Raw genomic sequence first — 19,690 nt, 5'->3', positions numbered from 1 at the left:
GGGAGGGTGGGAATGTAAGAACAAAGGCGAGATTAACACTCCACATGGAACGTTATGGTAAGGACATAACTTCTAAATGTGAGAGTGTTCGATCTCGCCGTTTGTTCTTACACCTGGGTAGCGTCCCTAGCTCCATGTTCCTGAGGAACTCACGAGAGAACGTTCTTGAGCACAGTGGAACCAAAGGTTGCCCTGTCCCTAGAAACCCTGTCTACCTTGTAATGAGAAATGAAAGTATGTGGTTTAGACCAAATGGCAGCTGCACAAATAGTGTCTAATGGTGCTGCATGAGCCAGGGATGTAGATACTGATCTTGTAGAGTGCCCCTTGGGTTTGATAGGTAAAGTTTGTTCCGAAGTAGCATAAACAAATATAATGCAATCAGTTAACCATTTGGAAAGGGTTCGTTTAGTAACTGCTACACCTTTCCTGCTGTCTGCAAAGGCTACAAAAAGTTGATCTGATTTCCTGTGATCCTTTGTTCTATCCAGGTAAAATCTAAGTTGTCTATGAACATCCAATTTGTGTAACATATACTCCAACTTATTGGAGTGATTTTTGAAAAAGGTGGGGAGTTCAATGGATTGATTAATGTTATTAATAGAGCAAACTTTGGGGAGAAAGGATGGATTAGTGCGAAGAGATACTCTGTCAGAGTGAAAGATCAGATAAGGGTGTTTAATGGAAAGAGCCTGAAGCTCTGACACCAGTCTAGCCGATGTAATGGCTACCAAAAAGAGGGTCTTCCACGACAAATACTTCAATGGACAAGAGGAGGCTGGCTCAAACGGAGGTAACATCAATTTAGATAATAAAAGGTTCAGATTCCAAGGAGATGTAGGAGTTCTAACTGTTGGTCTAATATGGAAAGATCCTTTTAAAAAGGCCTTACAAAGTCTGTGAGCCATAATAGGGGCCCCACATTCTTCCACATGAAAGTTGGAAATGGCAGCCAATTGCACTCTTAAAGTGGCAGGAGAAGCTCCTTGTTGGAACAATTCGGTTAAAAACTCCAAGATCTTATTTAAAGGAGCTATAACAGGGTCCAAATGCTGTGTATTTGCCCAGAAAACAAAGCGCTTCCATTTACTAGTGTAGGTCTTTGTAGTGGAAGCTTTATGAGAAGCCACTAATATATTCTGAACTGCAGGTGAAAGAAGATCAGACCTGGCTAAGTAGGGAAGCGGAGCAGCCAAGCTGCTAGATGGAGTGACAGAAGCGAGGGGTGGGGAGCCCCTGACGAGTGGGTCAGTAGATCTGGCTCCGGGTCCAGGATCCAGGGCCCCCGAATGCGGTGTGCCCGAAGAAAGGGAAACCAGATTTGACGAGGCCAGAATGGGGCAATGAGGATAATCGTCCTTTGCAGGTTGTTGGCTTTCTGCAGAAACTTTGCAATCAGGGGAAAAGGAGGAAAGGCGTAAAGGAGACCGGGGCCAATCGTGAACCAGAGCGTCCCTGGGGACTTCCCTGGAGGGGGTAATAGGGCAAAATAGCTCCTGCATTTGGCGTTCATTGGAGACGCAAAGAGATCGCAGGAAGGCTGGCCCCACTTGCGAAAAATTTCCTTCGCAACTGACTGTTTGAGGGACCACTCGTGAGGTAACAGGATTGCTCTGCTCAACCTGTCGGCTATGATGTTGGATGACCCGGGATGTGCGTTGCTATCAGAAAGCGACCCGTGGACTCCGCCCATTGCCAGATTCTCATGGCCTCTCTGCATAGCTGATAAGACTTGGTTCCCCTTGCTTGTTTATGTACCAGACTACGGACATGTTGTCCGTCTGAACTGCAATTGTCCCTAGAGGAAGAAGGGGAGCAAAGTGTTGCAACGCTAGAAACACTGCCCTCAACTCTAGAACATTGATGTGCAGATTGTACTCTAAATTGGTCCATTCGCCTTGGACTGTCTGTCCCTGAAAGATGCCCCCCCACCCTATCAGGGAAGCGTCCGTGGTCACCGTAGCTGTCGGTGTGGGTAGCACAAACGGTCTCCCGCTGGAAAGGTTGCAAGTCCGGAGCCACCAGGCTAGGTGTGATTTGCATGTGTTTGTGATCAGAATTTCGTGTGTCAGAGGTAGCTGTTGGAACGACCATTGTGCAAACAGTAGCCATTGTAGCACTCTCATGTGCAGTCTTCCCAGTGGTATCGCAATGAGAGAAGCTGCCATGAGACCCAAAACTTTCAGAACCAGTTTTGCTGGGGATTTTCTGGATGACAGAAGAAGAGATATGTGGCTTTGTAGTGAGGCTATCCTTTCTAGAGGAAGTCTTAGAATTAAATGATGCATATCCAATTCTGCTCCTATGAATGAGATATGCTGTGATGGCTGTAGTGAAGATTTTTCGAAGTTTACGGAAATTCCGAGATGAACACAAAGCTGTAGTGTGTAATCCCTGGCCTGAATCAGTTGACGCTGGGTGGTGGCAGAAAGGAGCCAGTCGTCCAGATACGGAAACACTTGGAATCCCAGGCGTCTCAGGTGAGACGCCACCACTGCCATGCATTTGGTGAAAACCCTGGGGGCTGAGGTCAGACCAAAGGGCAGGGCTCGAAACTGAAAATGGCTGGCTCCCAGCCGGAAGCGCAAGTGATCCCTGGACGCCCTGGCCATTTTGATGTGGTAGTATGCGTCCTTCAGATCTATTGAGCACATCCAGTCGTCCTTCTGTAAAAATGGAAGGATCGATTGAAGCGTGACCATCCGGAACTTTTCTTTCTTGACGAAGGTATTGAGGTTGCTTAGGTCCAGAATCAGCCTCCAGTCCCAGTCTTCTTTGGAACTAAAAAGAACCTTGAGTAAGTTCCGAATCCTCTTTGGTCCGCTGGGACTGGTTGGATGACTCTTTTTTTCTAGCAGCTTTGAAATTTCTATAGCTGCAGGGTGTCGCAGATGGGGTGGTACATCTGGGGAGTCTTTTCTTTGGAATTGGGGGCAATAGGAAGGGTATTCTGTAGCCTCTGGTAACAACGCTTTTTACCCAGTTGTCTGATGTAAGATTTTGCCAGGCCTGAGGGTATAAAGCTAAGCGACCCCAGACTGCCTCCAGAGCAGGACAGTCGGGCCTCCTCTCAGGAGTGCTGGAAAGGTTTTCCAGGGGGTGCATCCCTGTTACCTTGGTTTTGCGGACCCCCTCTGCCGCCAGGGCGGCGTCTTCCACCTCTGCCCCCTCCTCTGCCTCTAGAAGGGGCATCACCCTGTGTGCCTGGGAAAGATCCTTGGGGTTTTCAAAACCACATTTTTCCACCTCGTTGCCCTTTGGGGTACGGTCTGGATGGGGTGGAAAAACGGACTCCGACAGCAGACAGAGTCTTTCCCTCTTGCTCACACCGGGTAAGAGTCTCCTTTACTTTGGGGCCAAAGAGAGTGGCACCATCAAATGGGGCGTTAGTAAAGGAAGACTTGAAGGCTTCCGAATGAACATAAGCGCATCCAGGATTGCCTACGAAGAGCAATCGCTGAAGCTGCTGCCCTACTCGATCCTTGCTGTGTATGATATCAGCCTCATGGATGAGTTTGCAATAGCGTGAAGGGTATTGAGATGTGCTGTAACTTTTTCTGAAATAGCAGCATCTGTAGTACCCTGGAGGGTATCTCCCAACTCTTTGATTAGATCCCTCTGAAGCCGTGTGAAGTGGGTCAAATAGTTCAGGGATAAAGCCGCTGAACTAAAAATGCGCTTCCCATACCTGTCCATTGTCCTAGAATCTCTGTTAGGTGGATGGACAGATGAGGAAGATTCAGACATCTCCTTTTTCGTGGCCGCTGCCACAACCATAGCGTCCACTGGCACTCCCTTTGTCAGATAAGCCTTATCCTGAGGGGCAGTAATATACTTGTTAGGCTTTCTAGGGACTGGCTCAACCGTGTCAGGCGTCTCCCACGCCCTTCGAGCAATCAGCTCCATCAACTCATCGAAGGGCGGAGTGACCCAGGAGGAGGAAGGGCGAGCACCGAATGCCTTCAGCAAAACTGACTCATCCTCAGAAGGGGGGAGGGCTTGCCAATCACCTCTCTGCTTTAAGATCTCCAGGATGTCCGAAAAAGAGACATCCTCTGAGGGTGACTTTGGGGACCCTTCTGACTCATCTAAGTCAGTGTCCGATGTCAATGATTCTTGTGTCTCCTCTTACACAATCTTTTCCTTGGAACTTCCTCGGGGGGAGCATCCGAAGAAGCCTCCGAGGAAGAGGGGGCACCCTCCAGGGGTGGCTGAGACACAGGTGCTCGACGCTTAGATGTAGCCGTGGGTGCAGAGGAGGATAACGGTCCTTTATGGGGAGGAGAAGCTGTTTCTGCTGATGTGGTTGTCTGGGTAGACAACACCTTCCTCATGAGGTCGAAGGCCCCCGGGTCCCGAGTCGAGTTATCTCCTGGTTCCGAGGAAATAGGAAGAATCCCCGAGACAGGCACCAATGGCATCGACCCCGAGGACGGAGCAGAGTCGATCCGAGCAGAGGCCCCGAGAGGGAGCGTCGGAACCGAAACATCGGTCCGACTCTCAGTCCCGGATCCAAGGATGGATCTTCGGCTCCGAGACTCCGGTACCGGATCCGACGGAGTCGAGGTGAATGGAGCCGACCGAGAGAAAGACGGTTCTGGCACCGAGGGTTCCACAATCAGCAGATCAGCCTCTTCCGGCTCCGAAGACTGGATAGGTTTCGGAGGAGGAACAGATGGAGATAAGGAAAGGCCTTCGAGTCTCGACACTAACTGGGATGAGACAGAGATGAGCTTGGATAAGGCCGTATTCTCCATTAATTTCTGCACCTCGCGGTCTACATCAGTGTCGGAGAGGGGTCTGGAAGAGCGCGTCGAAGGAATCGAAGACGGAGCCGACCTCAACAGTGTCGGGGGAGGGAGCTCCGTCACTGGTTCCAAGACTCGAGGCTCGGAAACTGACAATAGTTCAACACTCGGCCCCGAAGTCTGTGGAACCGGTGATCGAACTTTAACTGAAGAGCTCGGAGCCGATGACCTGGGCTCCGACTTCTTCGATTCCTTCGAGGATTTGGATGCCTGGTCTGATGCATCCAGAGCCTCTTGAAAGGTAGGTTTTAAAAGACCCCTATCCATAAGTTTCCTGCGCCTATCTGTCATGACCCTTCCACTGAAAGAATGACAAATTGAACAGTCTTCTTGCAGATGGAGATGGCCAAGACAGTAGACGCAGGAACTATGATTATCAGTCACTGACATCTTTTGCCCACATTGGCAACGTTTAAAGCCAGACTTAGCTTTCTCAGACATGTCACAATCTTAGTTATAGCTAACAAAAGGAGTTAGTAAAATGTCAAGTCCAGTAGTTTTGTCCAATCCAGAAACTTTAGTCAAATCCAGTAAAGGGTGGGGTAGGCCCCGAGGGAAAACTCTAATAAAGTATAAAAGAACTTTATATGGAACAGAGAATTCCTCGAAACACTACAAACACACACACACAGTTACTTAATATAAAATTTTTGTAGAAAAAACTCTTAAGAAATATAAGAAAAATATAAATCTTAGCTTAAGGTTGCTCGAGCTCATCAAACTGATCTGCAGCGGCAAACTAGATCTGAGGTAAAGGCAGAGGGGGATTGTGGGAGTTAGGTTGGTCTCGAGCTTCTTCTCGATGCAGAGCTTGCAGAGCGGCCGACGAGCCGAGGATCAGGTGTAAGAACAAACGGCGAGATCGAACACTCTCACATTATATAATTATCGATCATGGGCTGAGCAAGGCTAATCTCTAAGAAAACTGTATAGGTTAATTCAACACAAAAAGGGAAATTGACTAGGCTTAAAATGGCCAGCAAGGGAAACTAGTCTAATACTTGCCGCTGTACCGAATGAGAAAAGACTTCCATTTTGCAGTACAAAAGTAACCTTATGTCTTGCTACACAGTAGAAACACAGTCCTTCTGTAGCAGGTGGGTCCAGACTAACTTCTCCAGCATAAGTTAGGGTACATCCCTTGATAATGTGTGCTAACCACTGCTAGGTAACAGGAGAATATATAGATTTGTCAGAACTAGTCTGAGACAGGTTACATGGCTTAGTATATCCATAACAAAAAGTCTGCTCACCAGTTCTATTGCACTGTATATGCTGGTTATTAATCATGTTTAAATTGCTTTATAATTCTGCATAAAATTATTACAGCATGACTTTATGGTTGCCATTTTTAATTTTCTTAGAAAAGAAAGCTTCAGACCTGCAAAGGGCTAAATCCTGGCACCTTCCTTCGAGATGGAGTATGGTGAAAGGCAGCATGTCTTTTGGCAGATGCTACACCAAACACTTGAGAACATCCACTGGTGAACTGGACTCCACGTCTTGTGCCAGTAGCTCCTGGAGATAATGACTTATTTTCTGAGATGTCCATTCCCAGCCTGTTAAGAGAGAGAAATTTACTGAATGCCCAGCAGTACTTTATGAGGGACATTAGCTTTGTTGCAAGAAGACCAAGAATCAACGCAATATGGAAATACAGTACTATTACCCACTAATTAGTCTCACCACCATAAGTGCTGGTAGTCTACACCACGGCCAGTTTTCAGTATTTCACACTGTACACACAATAAATATAAATCTCTGCCTACTCCATGAAGAACATATGGGGTGGTGCTTACTAATGCTGCAAAGTTCTTCTGTTACAATAGTGATCATATGCACCTGCATATCTAAGAGCCTCATAAGCTGGAATGGTGGGGGGGGATCAAAAGTTCAAAGATAAGCTGTTAACATTCGAGAGAGAAAGAAATACCACTATACTGTTTGTGATATTCACTCAGCAACTCATTGTAATACAAAACAATATGAACAAGATCAGCAGTCAAATCAAATGCATGTGTTTACCATTACAGTACAGCTGGATGAGCAGATCCACCCTTCTTAACAGCAGGGCTACCAGTCAGATGTTATGCCAGCTTGACACACAAAACTTTCGCAGCTTACAAAGTCCTTTCCCCTTACCCATAATGCATCACCTGGAACCTCCATCTCTAGAGTTCTAGTATGCCATGCAAAGTGAACAAAGGTAAACAAATCTATAGACCAAGTCAGCAAAAAGTAAGGGGAATTGGATAAGCTATGCTAATAGGGATGGCCTAGTCATCCAGATGGCAAGTGTGCAACTTCTGAACCTCTTTTTGAGGAGATCTATCTTCATTAACAGGAAGACAGAATTTCAGAGTTCTCTTTTGATTGCGCTCTCCTTTCTTTTTTCAACATTTTAATGATTCACTTCTTAAACCTAAAGTACTGGTTTACTTTAGTATCTTCATCACATACAACAATCACTGAAAATGGTTTACTATATAACATATCACAAAGTTTATTTTACAAATATGGTTAACAAAAACAGTTTAACTTAGTTACTTATTTTTCCCTTGTCAGCATCCCTCTAAACATTAATGACGAAGTTGGGGGTATATGCTTTATAGTCCCCTACAGATTTAACAAAGTCAGCAAAAGTCCGATCTCAGCCCCTTTTCCTTGTAAAGCTGTATTTCACAAATGTGACTGATGCTTTATAATCTCACATTTATTCACTAATTGCAGTGTTGCTGGTCTTCTTCCTCATTTCCATCTCCCAAACCCAGGCCCCCATTCAAGTCAAAAGTACTCTCAATTCTTCTAGTCAACGCATGTGCTTCTCTCAAGCATTTTCCTTTGGAACAATGGAAACAGTTTCAATGGCAAAGTCTCTCTCTGAGCTTCATTATCAGAAGAAAGAGAAGCAGAGTTCCCTTTTATCTGATGGCTCTCTTGCTTGGACAAACTTTTATATTTCCTCCATTGCTTGTCAGCTTGAATGTCACACCTGCCTCTTGACATTCCTCGATTGCTGGGATAAATCTGCTTCTCTTCTGAATCAACAATATAGTTGATTGGATGAACTCTTGTCTAGTGGAAGGAAGGAAGGTCAGTCCTGCAAGACAGAGTACCCAGGATGCAGCCTATAAAAATGACAGTCTGCACGGGCATCTGCCAAGACTTCGTAAGATTCACCAGTTCCAAGGACTGGAACACTCAAAGGACCAGGTCATGGTTAGCAATGAAAATATCCTTTGCTGGGAATGCTGATACTCTTATCTAGGTATGGAATTACCTTGGAGGTCTGCAGACTCTCAAACTAGCAAACACCCGAGAGGGAGGGACCAAACTGCAATGTCACTAGATTTGGGGTAAAATCTGGAAGACCTATGAGAAGGAGAAACTATACATACCACTATCTGCCATGGAAAATTACTGTCCTATACAAAAACACAAGAAACTCCAGGACTCTGGCAATTCTGATGTGCAGGTATTCAACGTGGAGGTCCAAACAGCATACCTATTCTTTTAGCAGACAGGGAAGAACAGTGAACTATCATCATGGGAAAAGGCTCTGTGCATGTACTTATTTAGCCTGCTCAGACTGAAAGTTGGCCAGAGACCTTCAGTCTTCCAGAAAACCAAGAACCTTGAGTAAAAGCCTAGTCCCTTTTGGTCTGGCAGAACCTCTTGAATGCCTTTTTTTTTTTTTTTTTTTTTTGCGAGGAAGGTCTGCAACACTTTTTGACTAGGTTGTTTGCCTGGAAAAGGGGGAAGACTGCAGCAAGGGCTGAATTACAGAAAGGATAATAGTTTCTGGATGATACGTCTGTCCTTTACCCACCTGTCATGCATGATGGCTAGCCACTTGGTCAGGTGGAGGGACAAAGAGTCCACAACTACCTTCACAGAGGAGCACATAGGCAGAAATAAGACCATGGCACCCCTTGCTTGTTCCACCAAAACTTTCTCCTACTGTGGGTATACGACTATTCTGGAATCTGCTGCTCTTTGCAGCCTTTACCAGAACCTTGAAAATCAGTCTTAAAAATGAATCTAAGTGTATCTAGGTTCTGCCGATTCCCTGATATTGAATGGCGCAGCAAATCTCCTTGCGCTCATCTCTCTAGTTCAGTTTTTACCATAGTACCCAATGGATATGTTCCATCAAACGGGCATTAAATTAACCTTGCTGTTTATAGCAAAGTTAGAGAGTGACAAAACAGCAAGTCATGTGCCTGCTGCTCTTGCGGACACATCCACAGCGCTATGAACAAGGTTAGCTAATGGATCATGGATTGGCACAGCTGAGACTAAGCCAAGTTCCACGTCAGTCGGGTAACTCTCACAGGGCCGGAGCTGTCTCCACTCCCTGGCACCCTCAAACTTCATCACAAGTACCATGTAGTTTAATACCCTTGGGGTAAAACTGAAGAGACCGGTCCCAGAAGGAAGCATGTTTTTACCCCCAAAAGTTGTGGCAGAAAAATGCACAGGTTCTTCAGTAAATTCTATCTTGCTGCATGTCAACAGAAATAGCCATGGAGTCCGGAAGAAGGCAATTTGTTGTTTATAAAAGGAAGAGAAGTCTAAAGCAGCTAATGCAGAGATGTCTCAACACGGATATTGTTACCCATATCAACAAATGAAAAGCCAGCACCACTTGTACAGATGCCAACAAGCCTGGCTCCAATGCAAAGACCACCAGTGTCAAAGCAAACAGCTCACCTGACATTGGAAAAGTCATTGTAGAAAGTATTAGAAAACTGCCGTTCCAAGGTCAGGGACATAACAAAATGTGAACACAATGTCTGTCAGGATCAACAATCTTAGGAACTGTGCCAATGTCATTGCATTTTGATTAAAACATGGAAGACCTATGAGTAGGAGAAACTTACAAACTTATCATGGTAAAAACAGGCAGGAGGTAATGGAGAAGATCTTGAAGCTGTTGGTTTAAAATTTAAAATACATTGTCCATCAGCAAGTGAAGTCGGACTCTGGTATGGTTAATTTGGGGGAGGAACATGTTCTGCAGAACTTGAACCAGTTTGCCCTTTCTCTACCTGTGCTGAGTATCTGGAGAGACTTAAGCTTATGTTTCTAGGACACAGAGGAAATCACTGAAAACTCTAGAAAATTGATGATTCCTAGTTGGATTTATTTAGTTCCCATAAAACTAAAGTTTAAAGCTTAGACTTGCGGTAATAGATGCAAACTACAGACAATTCATTCTTCTGTGTTGTTCTGCTCCTGCTTACCCTAGAGCAGGATCTTAATTTATTCATTTACATTTTTTAAATTGCTCAGCCACAATAGCAATAATGGTGGGATGCAGAACAAGCCCCAAACAAAAAAATAATACAGCAACAAAAATTAAGAAAAAATACTCAGACTCTTGGGCGAAAATAGCAACTCAGTGGGGAAAAAAAAGGAATAAGCTGTTAAAGTCCCATGTAAAATAAAAAGTCTCCATAATTGAAAAGAAACTTAAGGAGTAGGGGGGGGGGGGGGTCAGAACATCTAACATTCAGTAGTTAAATTTGAAATTTTAAACACAGGAGGATGAACAGTTGAGGCCATTTTTCAGACGTTGTAGCGTGACAGAGATTCTAATAAGAAGGTGCCATGTGATACACTACAGGCGAAGCAAAGGGATTTAGCAACCTGGGTAAAAGTTTCAGGTGCTTAACTATCTTTAGCACTAGTCAGCATTACTCCTGCTATTACTAGAGAGAGACCTCCTTCAACCAAATTTGCTACTAAGAAAACAGAATTGGAAACTGAATGGGAAAGTTAACAGGCAGCTTTAACCCAGGTTTCAGTTTTAATGATTATCCACTCCTTTACACATTAGGAGCTCACCGTGTTTATTTGATACCTTAAAAAAAGAACAACACGGGAGGGGAAGCACATCTTTTGATCAAAAAGAAAAAAAAAAAAAAACAATTTGTATAATTTTACTAATGAACGTTTTTCTCCCCCAGGGACTTAGATGGTATCTAGCACAAGCAATCTATTGCTCCATTCCATGTTAGAGTTTCTTCCCTACAAGTAAATTGTGTTAACCAACTACTTATTTGGAATGCTTACTTTACCAAAGTACAGTAAAAGTGGAGATGGAGGGTGGTGCTAGGGTACATCAATAAACACAAACTTAAACCCCCCCCCCCCCGGACAGATGTAACAGCTAATTTAGGAAAGCACAAAGAATTAATTTCAGTTCTGCCAGAACTGATTATTTGCTGCATACTACTTAGACCAAGCCTGCAACTGGTCATTGTTGATCAAAATTTTCTACCCCAGTAAATAAAAATAAAGTATATGCATAGGAATAAAAGAAAGTCTGCTTAATGCCTCGGTTGTTACCTAAATTGCCTCCCATAACAAGAGACTGTAATTCTGTTTTGGTCTTTTCTTGAAACTAGATCTTTAAAATGTCAATTATAAATCACTGTGAACAAATAAGTTACTCTCCATAAAATCTGAAGACACTGTCCAGGGGTCTGATTGTATGGGATATGACCAGATCTGTCATACTATCCAAACCTTTCTGATCAAATGTTAAATGCATCTCCACCAAGCCTTCTATCTTCTTCTTATGGGAAAAAATGGGTCAGGATCATAGGAGACAACTAGGGTAATGACCCCTAGAGCTCTTACAAACCTAGCCAAGTTTTACCCTTATTTTTACAATCGGCACCTATTGACCCTGTCCAAGAGGGACACAGGTGGAATCCCTGGGGTGAATTTACAGTTACCCATCCAAATGTCCAGATTGTGCTTGAAGATGGCCAATGAGGTGCTCTGCTTGACATGAAGTAGGAGTCTGTTCCAAAGACGTGGTAATTTCTGGGAGACAAATCTGCCCTCTCAATCAGCAGGTTCTGTTAATGTCACATGCCAGGTTAAGGCCTTTAGAGCGAGTAACCTGTGTACCATTTGACTGGCCAGTATGCAGCATTTCCAATAAAGAAGGGTCAAAGATTGCCTTATATACAAGGTAGAGATTGCCTCTCAGTAGTCTGTATGAAACAGAATAAAATGACAGTGATTTCAGACGATCCTCATAGGACAGATGCTAAAGACCTTGAATTTTCCTTGTGAGGAACCTTTGTAGTCTCTCCAATTGCTGCAGGTGCTTGGAAAGGTACATAACAAAAGGGGCATTGTACTCCATTATTGACACGATGAAGGAAGAGTACAGGAAGGTTAGGTTATAACTTTTACTCTGGAGACAATGCCCTCACTTATGAGATGAGCAATATAGAATGCCCTTATCACTGTGGAGACATGGTGATTGTTGTCAACCTGTATGTCCATGTGTCTCACCACAGACTGCATACTTAAGGTGTTATTGATGTGATAGTTACCAGGAACATCACTCTTTCTGAAATTGACGATAATTCATTTTTTTTGCATAGAGTTTAAGTCCATGACTTTGGCAACAATCATTTTAAGTCCCAGGGCCTTGGTGACTGTCTCGAAGAACTCCATCAGGTTTAACAGGCACAACCTCCCTTTGACAAATCCAAATCAAGTAGGGTCAAGTATTTGGATATTACCTATATCTGTGTTGATAAGGTCCATGATGATTCACTCCATGGCCTTGTAGACAAGGCTAGTCAGACTAATAGGTCTATAGTTCCCGGGTAAGTGGAAGCATCACTTTGTGCACGGGGATAATGATTTACAACTTGCTCTTTAGCGATACAAGGTAAAGAACAGCTGGTAGGGATGTCATGGGGTATGTGTGGCAGGGACAGGGGAGTGAAGTTTTCACATAACCTGTTGGCTAACAGGTTAGCTATGTCCACAGGCTCAGTATATCTGGTATCATTAACTACTAGTTCAGCACAAATCTGGGCCTTTCCTTTTAGCTAAAAACAAAAACCAAAACAGGAACAGGCAGCTCCCCAGCTCTTTATTAGATTAAAAAAATAAATAAATAAAAGAACACTGATAAGTAAAATTAAGCACTTTTCGTCTAGTGTAGTAACTAGACTTCTTCAGACAGTTAAAAACAACTCAGGTTCTTTTTAAATACACATCTTTTAGGTTACAGATGTAATTAAGAGCGTCGTATGGTTGTCCTTAGTTGGCTGAGTCAAGACTATCTAGACATTCCTCCCCTTAGATGAAGCCGTTGAGTTCTTTAACTCTACATTTCTCAAGGTCTAGACAGCCAAGCTCCACTCACTCTAACAAGGGTAAACTAAACTAAACTAATCACACCACCTGGCTCATAAAACCCACTAAACAGCTAACGGCCACAAGGGATAAGGTATGAAAACACTGTCAAAAAGACACACATCTCCAACCTGACAAAATACAAACAACTCCATAATCAAGTAATCAAGTAAAGAGACAAGTCAGAAAAGACAAAAGATTACTACCTTACCCTACAAAACCTTCATAAGCAAAACCCTAAAAAGTTCTGGAGCTCAACCAACTCCTTACTACACACCCTGGGTCAAACTACAATCCTTGCCCGAACCCTGACAAAACACCCACATAAATAGCTACACTACCTCCTATTTCATCAATACTATTGCCAATCAAGCTGCCACTTTTTCTCCCAACATACCTCTACTTCCCCCCCACCAAACTCTGTCATCTATCCCCAGCAACGCAATAAAAAAAAAGCTGCTCCAAAAACTCAAACCTTGCACCAACATCCCAGACAACCTACCTCCTTAATTCCTACAAAATCGCCACAAATTCTGTAGTCTTTCCCATCAGCATTCTTAAATCTCTTCTGGAATTCTATATACCCAACATTTGGAAAAGGGCATACCTTTTGCCTCTACATAGAGGAGGCTCTAAACACATATCTCCAGCTTCAGACCCACTGCTAACCTTTCACTCATCTCTTAAGATCCTGGAAAAATGCATTCACACCCAGCTTCTTCATTATGTGCTTCAGAACCAAATCCTTTTCCCCACTCAATATGGATTTTGACCAGGTCATAGCAGTACTACGGCTCTCATATCCTTCTCAGACACAGTTAGCCAAGCCCAAGATAATGGCAAAATTGTCTCCTCTATCTTCTTAGACCTCACCAATGCCTTTGATACCATCTCCCACTCTCCAAACTGTTTGGCATAAGCATGACCCCCAATCCCTTGACTGGTTCTCAAACTACCTAACAGGAAACATGCTACTAAATGGCAAAACTCACTCTCTCTCCTTCCTTGAAGCAACTACAGGTGTTCCCCAAGGATCAATACCAGGACCCCTTTTGTTCAACATCTTAACCTTCACACCTCTATTACTCAAAGTATCGTCATCCAATATGCATATGATTCCACAGTCTGTGCTGCCAACTCGCCATCAGAAGTACACTAACTCACACAAGATGCCCTCTCCACTACAGAAATATGGACGTCTGATAACCATCGCACACTAAACCCTAACCAAACTAAACTTTTTTCTACCAAAAAAATCCTCTCCAGTAAACAAGAAAAATTTCACCATCCAAGCCCAAAAAAGCACAATTATCGCAGCTGTACCATACACCAAACTCTTAGGCACCATAGATGTAAACTTGATCTTTGACCTCCACATTCAAAACAATGCTTAAAAAACTGGGAGTTCTCTATAGACAAATACTTCAACAGTTACTCTGCAAAACTCTCTCTCGCCTCTTCTTTCCTACTACCCTCTCCTGACAAATATTCATGCCTCTCAAAGCCAAACTAGCCTCATGCTACAATAAAATTGCTAAGTTCATAACAAATGAGTTATACTTTTCACCACTGCCCATTTCTGCACCAACTAAACTGGCTCGAACTACCACACCATCTGTCACTTATTCAATTAACGACTGCATACAATTTATAAACCAATGAAACTGCCTTTCCTTGTCTTCTCTACTCACACAAGATCATCCAAACAGACCTTTCTAATCCAATAACCAACTGCTCCTAAATGTAGCAAAACCAACCCACGCAGCAGGACAAATGCACTAACTATGGAATAATCTCCCACCCTTCAGCTTTACTAGAAAGCCTCACCCAGACTCCGCTACACTTTGCTGTGAGGGAAAGGTTAGTTTGGTTTTTATTTGTTGTATTTTGTATTACTTTACTGCCCTTTTCTATTTTGAATACCGTGATTTGTTTTCTTCACCTTGTGTTTTACTTGTATTCTGCTTTTAACTGCATATTAAAACTTGGAGACCACAGCTCTGTCTCTTGCGAGTCAGGCAGAATTTTATCACCCACCCTCCCACCTGGTTACTGCTGTGTTCTTAAACACCACTTTCTAGTTGCCTGCCTCTTATGTTAATTTGACCATATATCTCATTTCCTCCGTATTTACTGGCTTGTGTGAGTAAGCACAAAATTATCATTTTGTGAAATCACTCCCCTTCAACTATTTAAATGTATTGGCCATCCTACTGTATTCCATAGTACCAGAATACAAAAGTGACCACCCCCTTTCAATCTATCTTGCTGTTTTAAAAGAAGAGACTCTCCACTAAAACTTAACTTTTTAGACAGATAAAACTTACTTCACCTACTTTCACATCTAATTCCTCTAGTGCACACTGCAGTGTTTAGGACGGACCATTTTTTTCATCTTACCTTTAAGCATCCATGTGACTAGCACTTCTGCTGGAAAGCAGTAGGAAGCCTTAAACTGATACAAGCACTCAACTCTCCTCGTTAATAAGGAGAAAATAATTGTAGGCACTAAACAGCCTATAATTGCAAAGTACCTTGCTAAGTTAAGGGAAAATGAGAAGTTATGTACCTACCATAACGTTCCATGTTAGTTGTCTTCTTCTCGCCTTCTTTCTTGCTGGATGGGTTCGGAGCCGATCATCGACTCCGACTCAGCCAATACTAAAGCTCGAGAGCTATTTCCACCACCTCGAGGCTCCCCTATATCCCACAATGCTAGGCGGTAAATACCCAGATCTCGTTTGATAGCTGAAAGTATAGCAGTGCTGGTCTCCTAGAGACAGAGAAAAATGAAATCCACCTCTATAGAAACTACCTGTAGAACCATCAATCAGGGGCAATAGAGGTGGTTGACGCTGTGGAAGATAAAAGATCCCAAGGATCCTCTCGCTCTGTCCAGGCTAGGGGGGTGGAGGGTGGGACGCGAGTAGACAACTAACATGGAACGTTATAGTAGGTACATAACTTCTCAATGTTAAGTTGTCAATCTTGCCTTCATTCTTGCTGGATGGGACCGCGTCCCTAGCACCCTTATCCTGGGTGGCTCATCGGAACAGACTCTCGAGTACGGTGGAACCAAAGTTAGCCCGGTTTCTGGAGGCCATATCCAATTTATAATGTGATATAAAGGTATGAGGAGAAGCCCATGTAGCTGCTTGACAGATGGAATCTATGGGCAGTCCGTCTTTAAATGCTACTGACGTAGCTAACGCCCTGGTTGAATGAGCTCTAGGTCGGGATGGTAGCTTTTGGTGTCTGAGTTCATAAATGAAGGAAATTACAGAGGCCAGCCATCTCGAAAGGGACACTTTGGAAACTGGAAGGCCCATCTTGCCTTCCGCATAAGATTGGAATAGCTGGTTAGACTTCCTAAACTGTTTAGTCCTATCCAAATAACGAAGCTGGCGATGAACATCTAGGAAATGTAACCATTGTTCTTCCTTGTTGGAATAATTAGGGAAGAAAACTGGAAGGTCGATTGTCTGATTCAGATTCGCCTCAAAAGAAACCTTGGGTAAAAAGGAAGGGTTTTGGTCCGAAGGGACACCCTGTCTCTGTGGAAAACTAAATATGGAGGAGGACTGCAAAGAGCATGAAGTTCAGATAACCGTCTAGCTGATGTTATGGCTACTAGAAAAAGGGTTTTCCATGAAAGCAATTTCAGAGAGCAGGAAGCGGCCGGTTCGAAGGGGGGGAGAATCAAGGAGGCTAGAAACAAAATTTAAGTCCCACTGAGGAGGGGGGTCTCTAATTGGGGGCTTAAGCAAAAAGATACCTTTTAGAAAGGCTTTGCAAAGTTTGTGGGACATGATGCTGGAGTCTGAAAAGCCTACATGGAAATTAGATATAGCCGCCAATTGGACTCTAATAGTAGACTAAGAAGAACCTGAGTGAAAAAGTTCTGCCAGGAAGTCTAAAATAGACTGGATAGGTGCAGTGAAAGGGTCTCTGTTATTAGTTGCTGCCCAGAAGGAAAAATGTTTCCACTTGCTATTGTAAATCCTTCTTGTAGAAGACTTGTGGGAGGCTATAAGGATGTTACGGACTGAATGGGAAATTAAGGGAAGCCTGGCTAGGGTAGGAAGTGGAGCAACCAAGCTGTGAGGTTGAGAGATGGGAGGGAGTGGTGCAGCTGACCCGATTGATGGATCAAAAGATCTGGCACTGGATCCAGATGCCAAGGCTGCTCCAACAGAAATCGGTGAAGGAACGGAAACCATATCTGACGAAGCCAGTAAGGAGCAATGAGGATCATGTCGACTCAATGTGGTAGCTTTCTGAATTACTTGAGAGATCAGTGGAAAGATGGAAAGGGGGGGAAAGCATACAGACGTCCCCAGGGCCAATCGTGGACTAGAGCGTCCCTGGCGGGTTGACCTGGTAGGGGAAAAAGGGTGAAGAAATCATGACACTTGCTGTTTTGGGGAGTAGCAAAAAGATCGCAGCAAGGTCGGCCCCATTTCTGAAAGATTTCTTCTAGCACTGACTGTTTGAGAGACCACTCGTGTGGTATGAGTATGGCCCTGCTCAACTTGTCCGCTATCACGTTGGACTTCCCGGGGATGTGCGTTGCTATCAGAAACCGCTGAGATGAGATCGCCCACTGCCAAAGTCGGAGTGCCTCTCTACATAAGGGATAAGACTTGGTTCCGCCCTGTTTGTTGATGTACCATACTACAGACATATTGTCTGTCTGAATTGCAATAGTCCCAGTGGGAAGAGAGTGCTGAAGGGCTTGCAACGCTAAAAAGTACTGCTCTCATCTCCAGGACATTTATGTGCAAATGGCTTTCGAAAGGTTGCCATGTGCCCTGGACCGTCCTGCCCAGACAATGCCCCCCCTCCACCCGATCAGGGAAGCGTCCGTCGTCACCGTGGCAACCGGAGGGGGGGGGACGAATGATCTGCCCTGAAGAACTTGAGGGGAGGTCATCCACCAAGATTGATGCTTCTTGCATGATTGGGTCAGCAGAATACTGTGAGACATTGGGAGCTGTTGGAAGGACCACTGAGAAAACAGCATCCACTGGAGGATCCGCATGTGAAAGTGGGCTAGGGGAAGAAGTGTAATGGCAGCTGCCATGAGACCTAAAACCTTCAAGACAAACCTGGCTTTGATCCTGTCGCATTGAAGAAGAATGTGAACATGTTTGCGGATATCTGATACTCTTTGCTCTGTTAGTTTCGTGGGAAGATGAATTGTGTCTAAGGTGGCGCCTATAAAGGTAATAGCCTAACAAGGCAGACTTTTCGAAATTTATGGAAATGCCTAGAGCTTGACAAGTATGAATGGTGTAGTCTCTGGATATGAGATGTTGACGCCTGGTGGTAGCGGTAAGGAGCCAGTCTAAATATGGAAACACCTGGAATCCTTGTCGTCTCAGATGAGCCGTGACCACTGCCATGCATTTGGTGAACACTCGCGGGGCTGTAGTGAGACCAAAGGGCAGGGCTCTTAACTGATAGTGACTGGCTCCCAGCCGGAAGCGGAGGAACCTTCTGGAGCATCTGTGCATCTTGATATGATAGTACGCATCCTGAAGGTCTATTGAGCACATCCAATTGTCCTGACGCAAGAAGGGTAGAATGGACTGAAGCGTGACCATCCGGAATTTTGTTTTGTTTACAGACTTGTTTAGTCTGCTGAGATCCAATATTGGTCTCCAGTCCCCTGTCTTTTTTGGAACCAAAAAGAATTTGGAGTAGATTCCTGATCCTTGCTGGTCTGCCAGGACTGGCTGGATAGCTCTTTTTGACAGCAGCTTTGATATTTCTAGCACTGCTTGTTCCCTTAGACCGGGTGGAACATCTGGAAGGGGCCCTTTTGGTTGAGATGGGATGTGGACAAAGGGAATTTTGTAACCCTCTGATATAATCGACTGTACCCCATTTGTCTTGAGTGAGGGAAAGCCAGGCTTCTGGATACAGCTATAACCTTCCCCCGACTGCCTCCGAAGGTGGACAGTCGGGCAGCTTCTCAGGGATGCTGAAAAGGTTAGTCAGAGAGAGTCTCTCTGCTACCTTGATTTTGCGGACCCCCCTGCCCCTAGGGCGGCGTCTATTGTTGTTTCCCCCTCTGCCTCTAGAAGGGAACTGACTCCGTGCATCAGGCGAGACTCCCTGTGATTTGCGGAACCACATTCCCCCCCCCCCTTCTGACCCTTGGGATACAGTCTAGAAGGGGTAGAAAACCAGACTCCCACGGCAGAGAGAGTCTTGCCATCCTGTTCGCACCTAGTCAATGTGTCCTTCACCTGAGGTCCAAACAACGCTGAACCATCAAAAGGGGAATTGGTGAAGGCTGCCTTGAAAGGGTCCGCAAAGTTACAAAGCCGCATCCAGGCGTGACGTCGTAAAGCTACACCTGTGCCAGCGGCCTCTACTCGCCCCATCGGCCACATAAAAAAGCTGCATGGAGGAGTTGACGATTGAATTCAGGGTTGCCAACTGGGAGTTCATTTTATCTCGAAACCCCTCAATTGTTGGATCCTGCAAAGCATCACCCATTTCCTTGATCATATCTCTCTGAAGACGGGTGAAGTGACAAGTAGTTCAGTGAACACATAGCAAAGGTCGCTGAGGAGAACACCCGGATTACCGTACCTATCCATAGTCCTAGATTCCTTATTAGGAGGATGGATAGGTACCGAAGGATCAGCTAATTCCTTCTTAGTGGCTGCTTCCACCACCATAGCATCAACAGAGAC

At 44.5% G+C, this 19,690-nt stretch overlaps 1 protein-coding gene across 1 annotated transcript in view; it reads right to left on the bottom strand.

Annotated features, from left to right (window-relative positions):
• Window positions 1-19,690, bottom strand: part of CENPL (centromere protein L) — a 634,883-nt gene that overhangs the window by 521,366 nt on the left and 93,827 nt on the right. Inside the window, exon 2 of the mRNA XM_044085229.1 lies at window positions 6,190-6,367. Coding sequence (XP_043941164.1) covers window positions 6,190-6,360 — 171 coding nt within the window. The 5' untranslated portion in view covers window positions 6,361-6,367. The remainder of the gene's footprint in view (window positions 1-6,189; window positions 6,368-19,690) is intronic.

Source organism: Protopterus annectens, chromosome 10.part0, assembly GCF_019279795.1.
Source record: "Protopterus annectens isolate FY-2018-M chromosome 10.part0, PAN1.0, whole genome shotgun sequence".
Lineage (NCBI taxonomy): Eukaryota > Metazoa > Chordata > Ceratodontiformes > Protopteridae > Protopterus > Protopterus annectens.
Note: the sequence above shows the minus strand (reverse complement) of the source record. Positions and strands in the feature narration are given on the sequence as shown.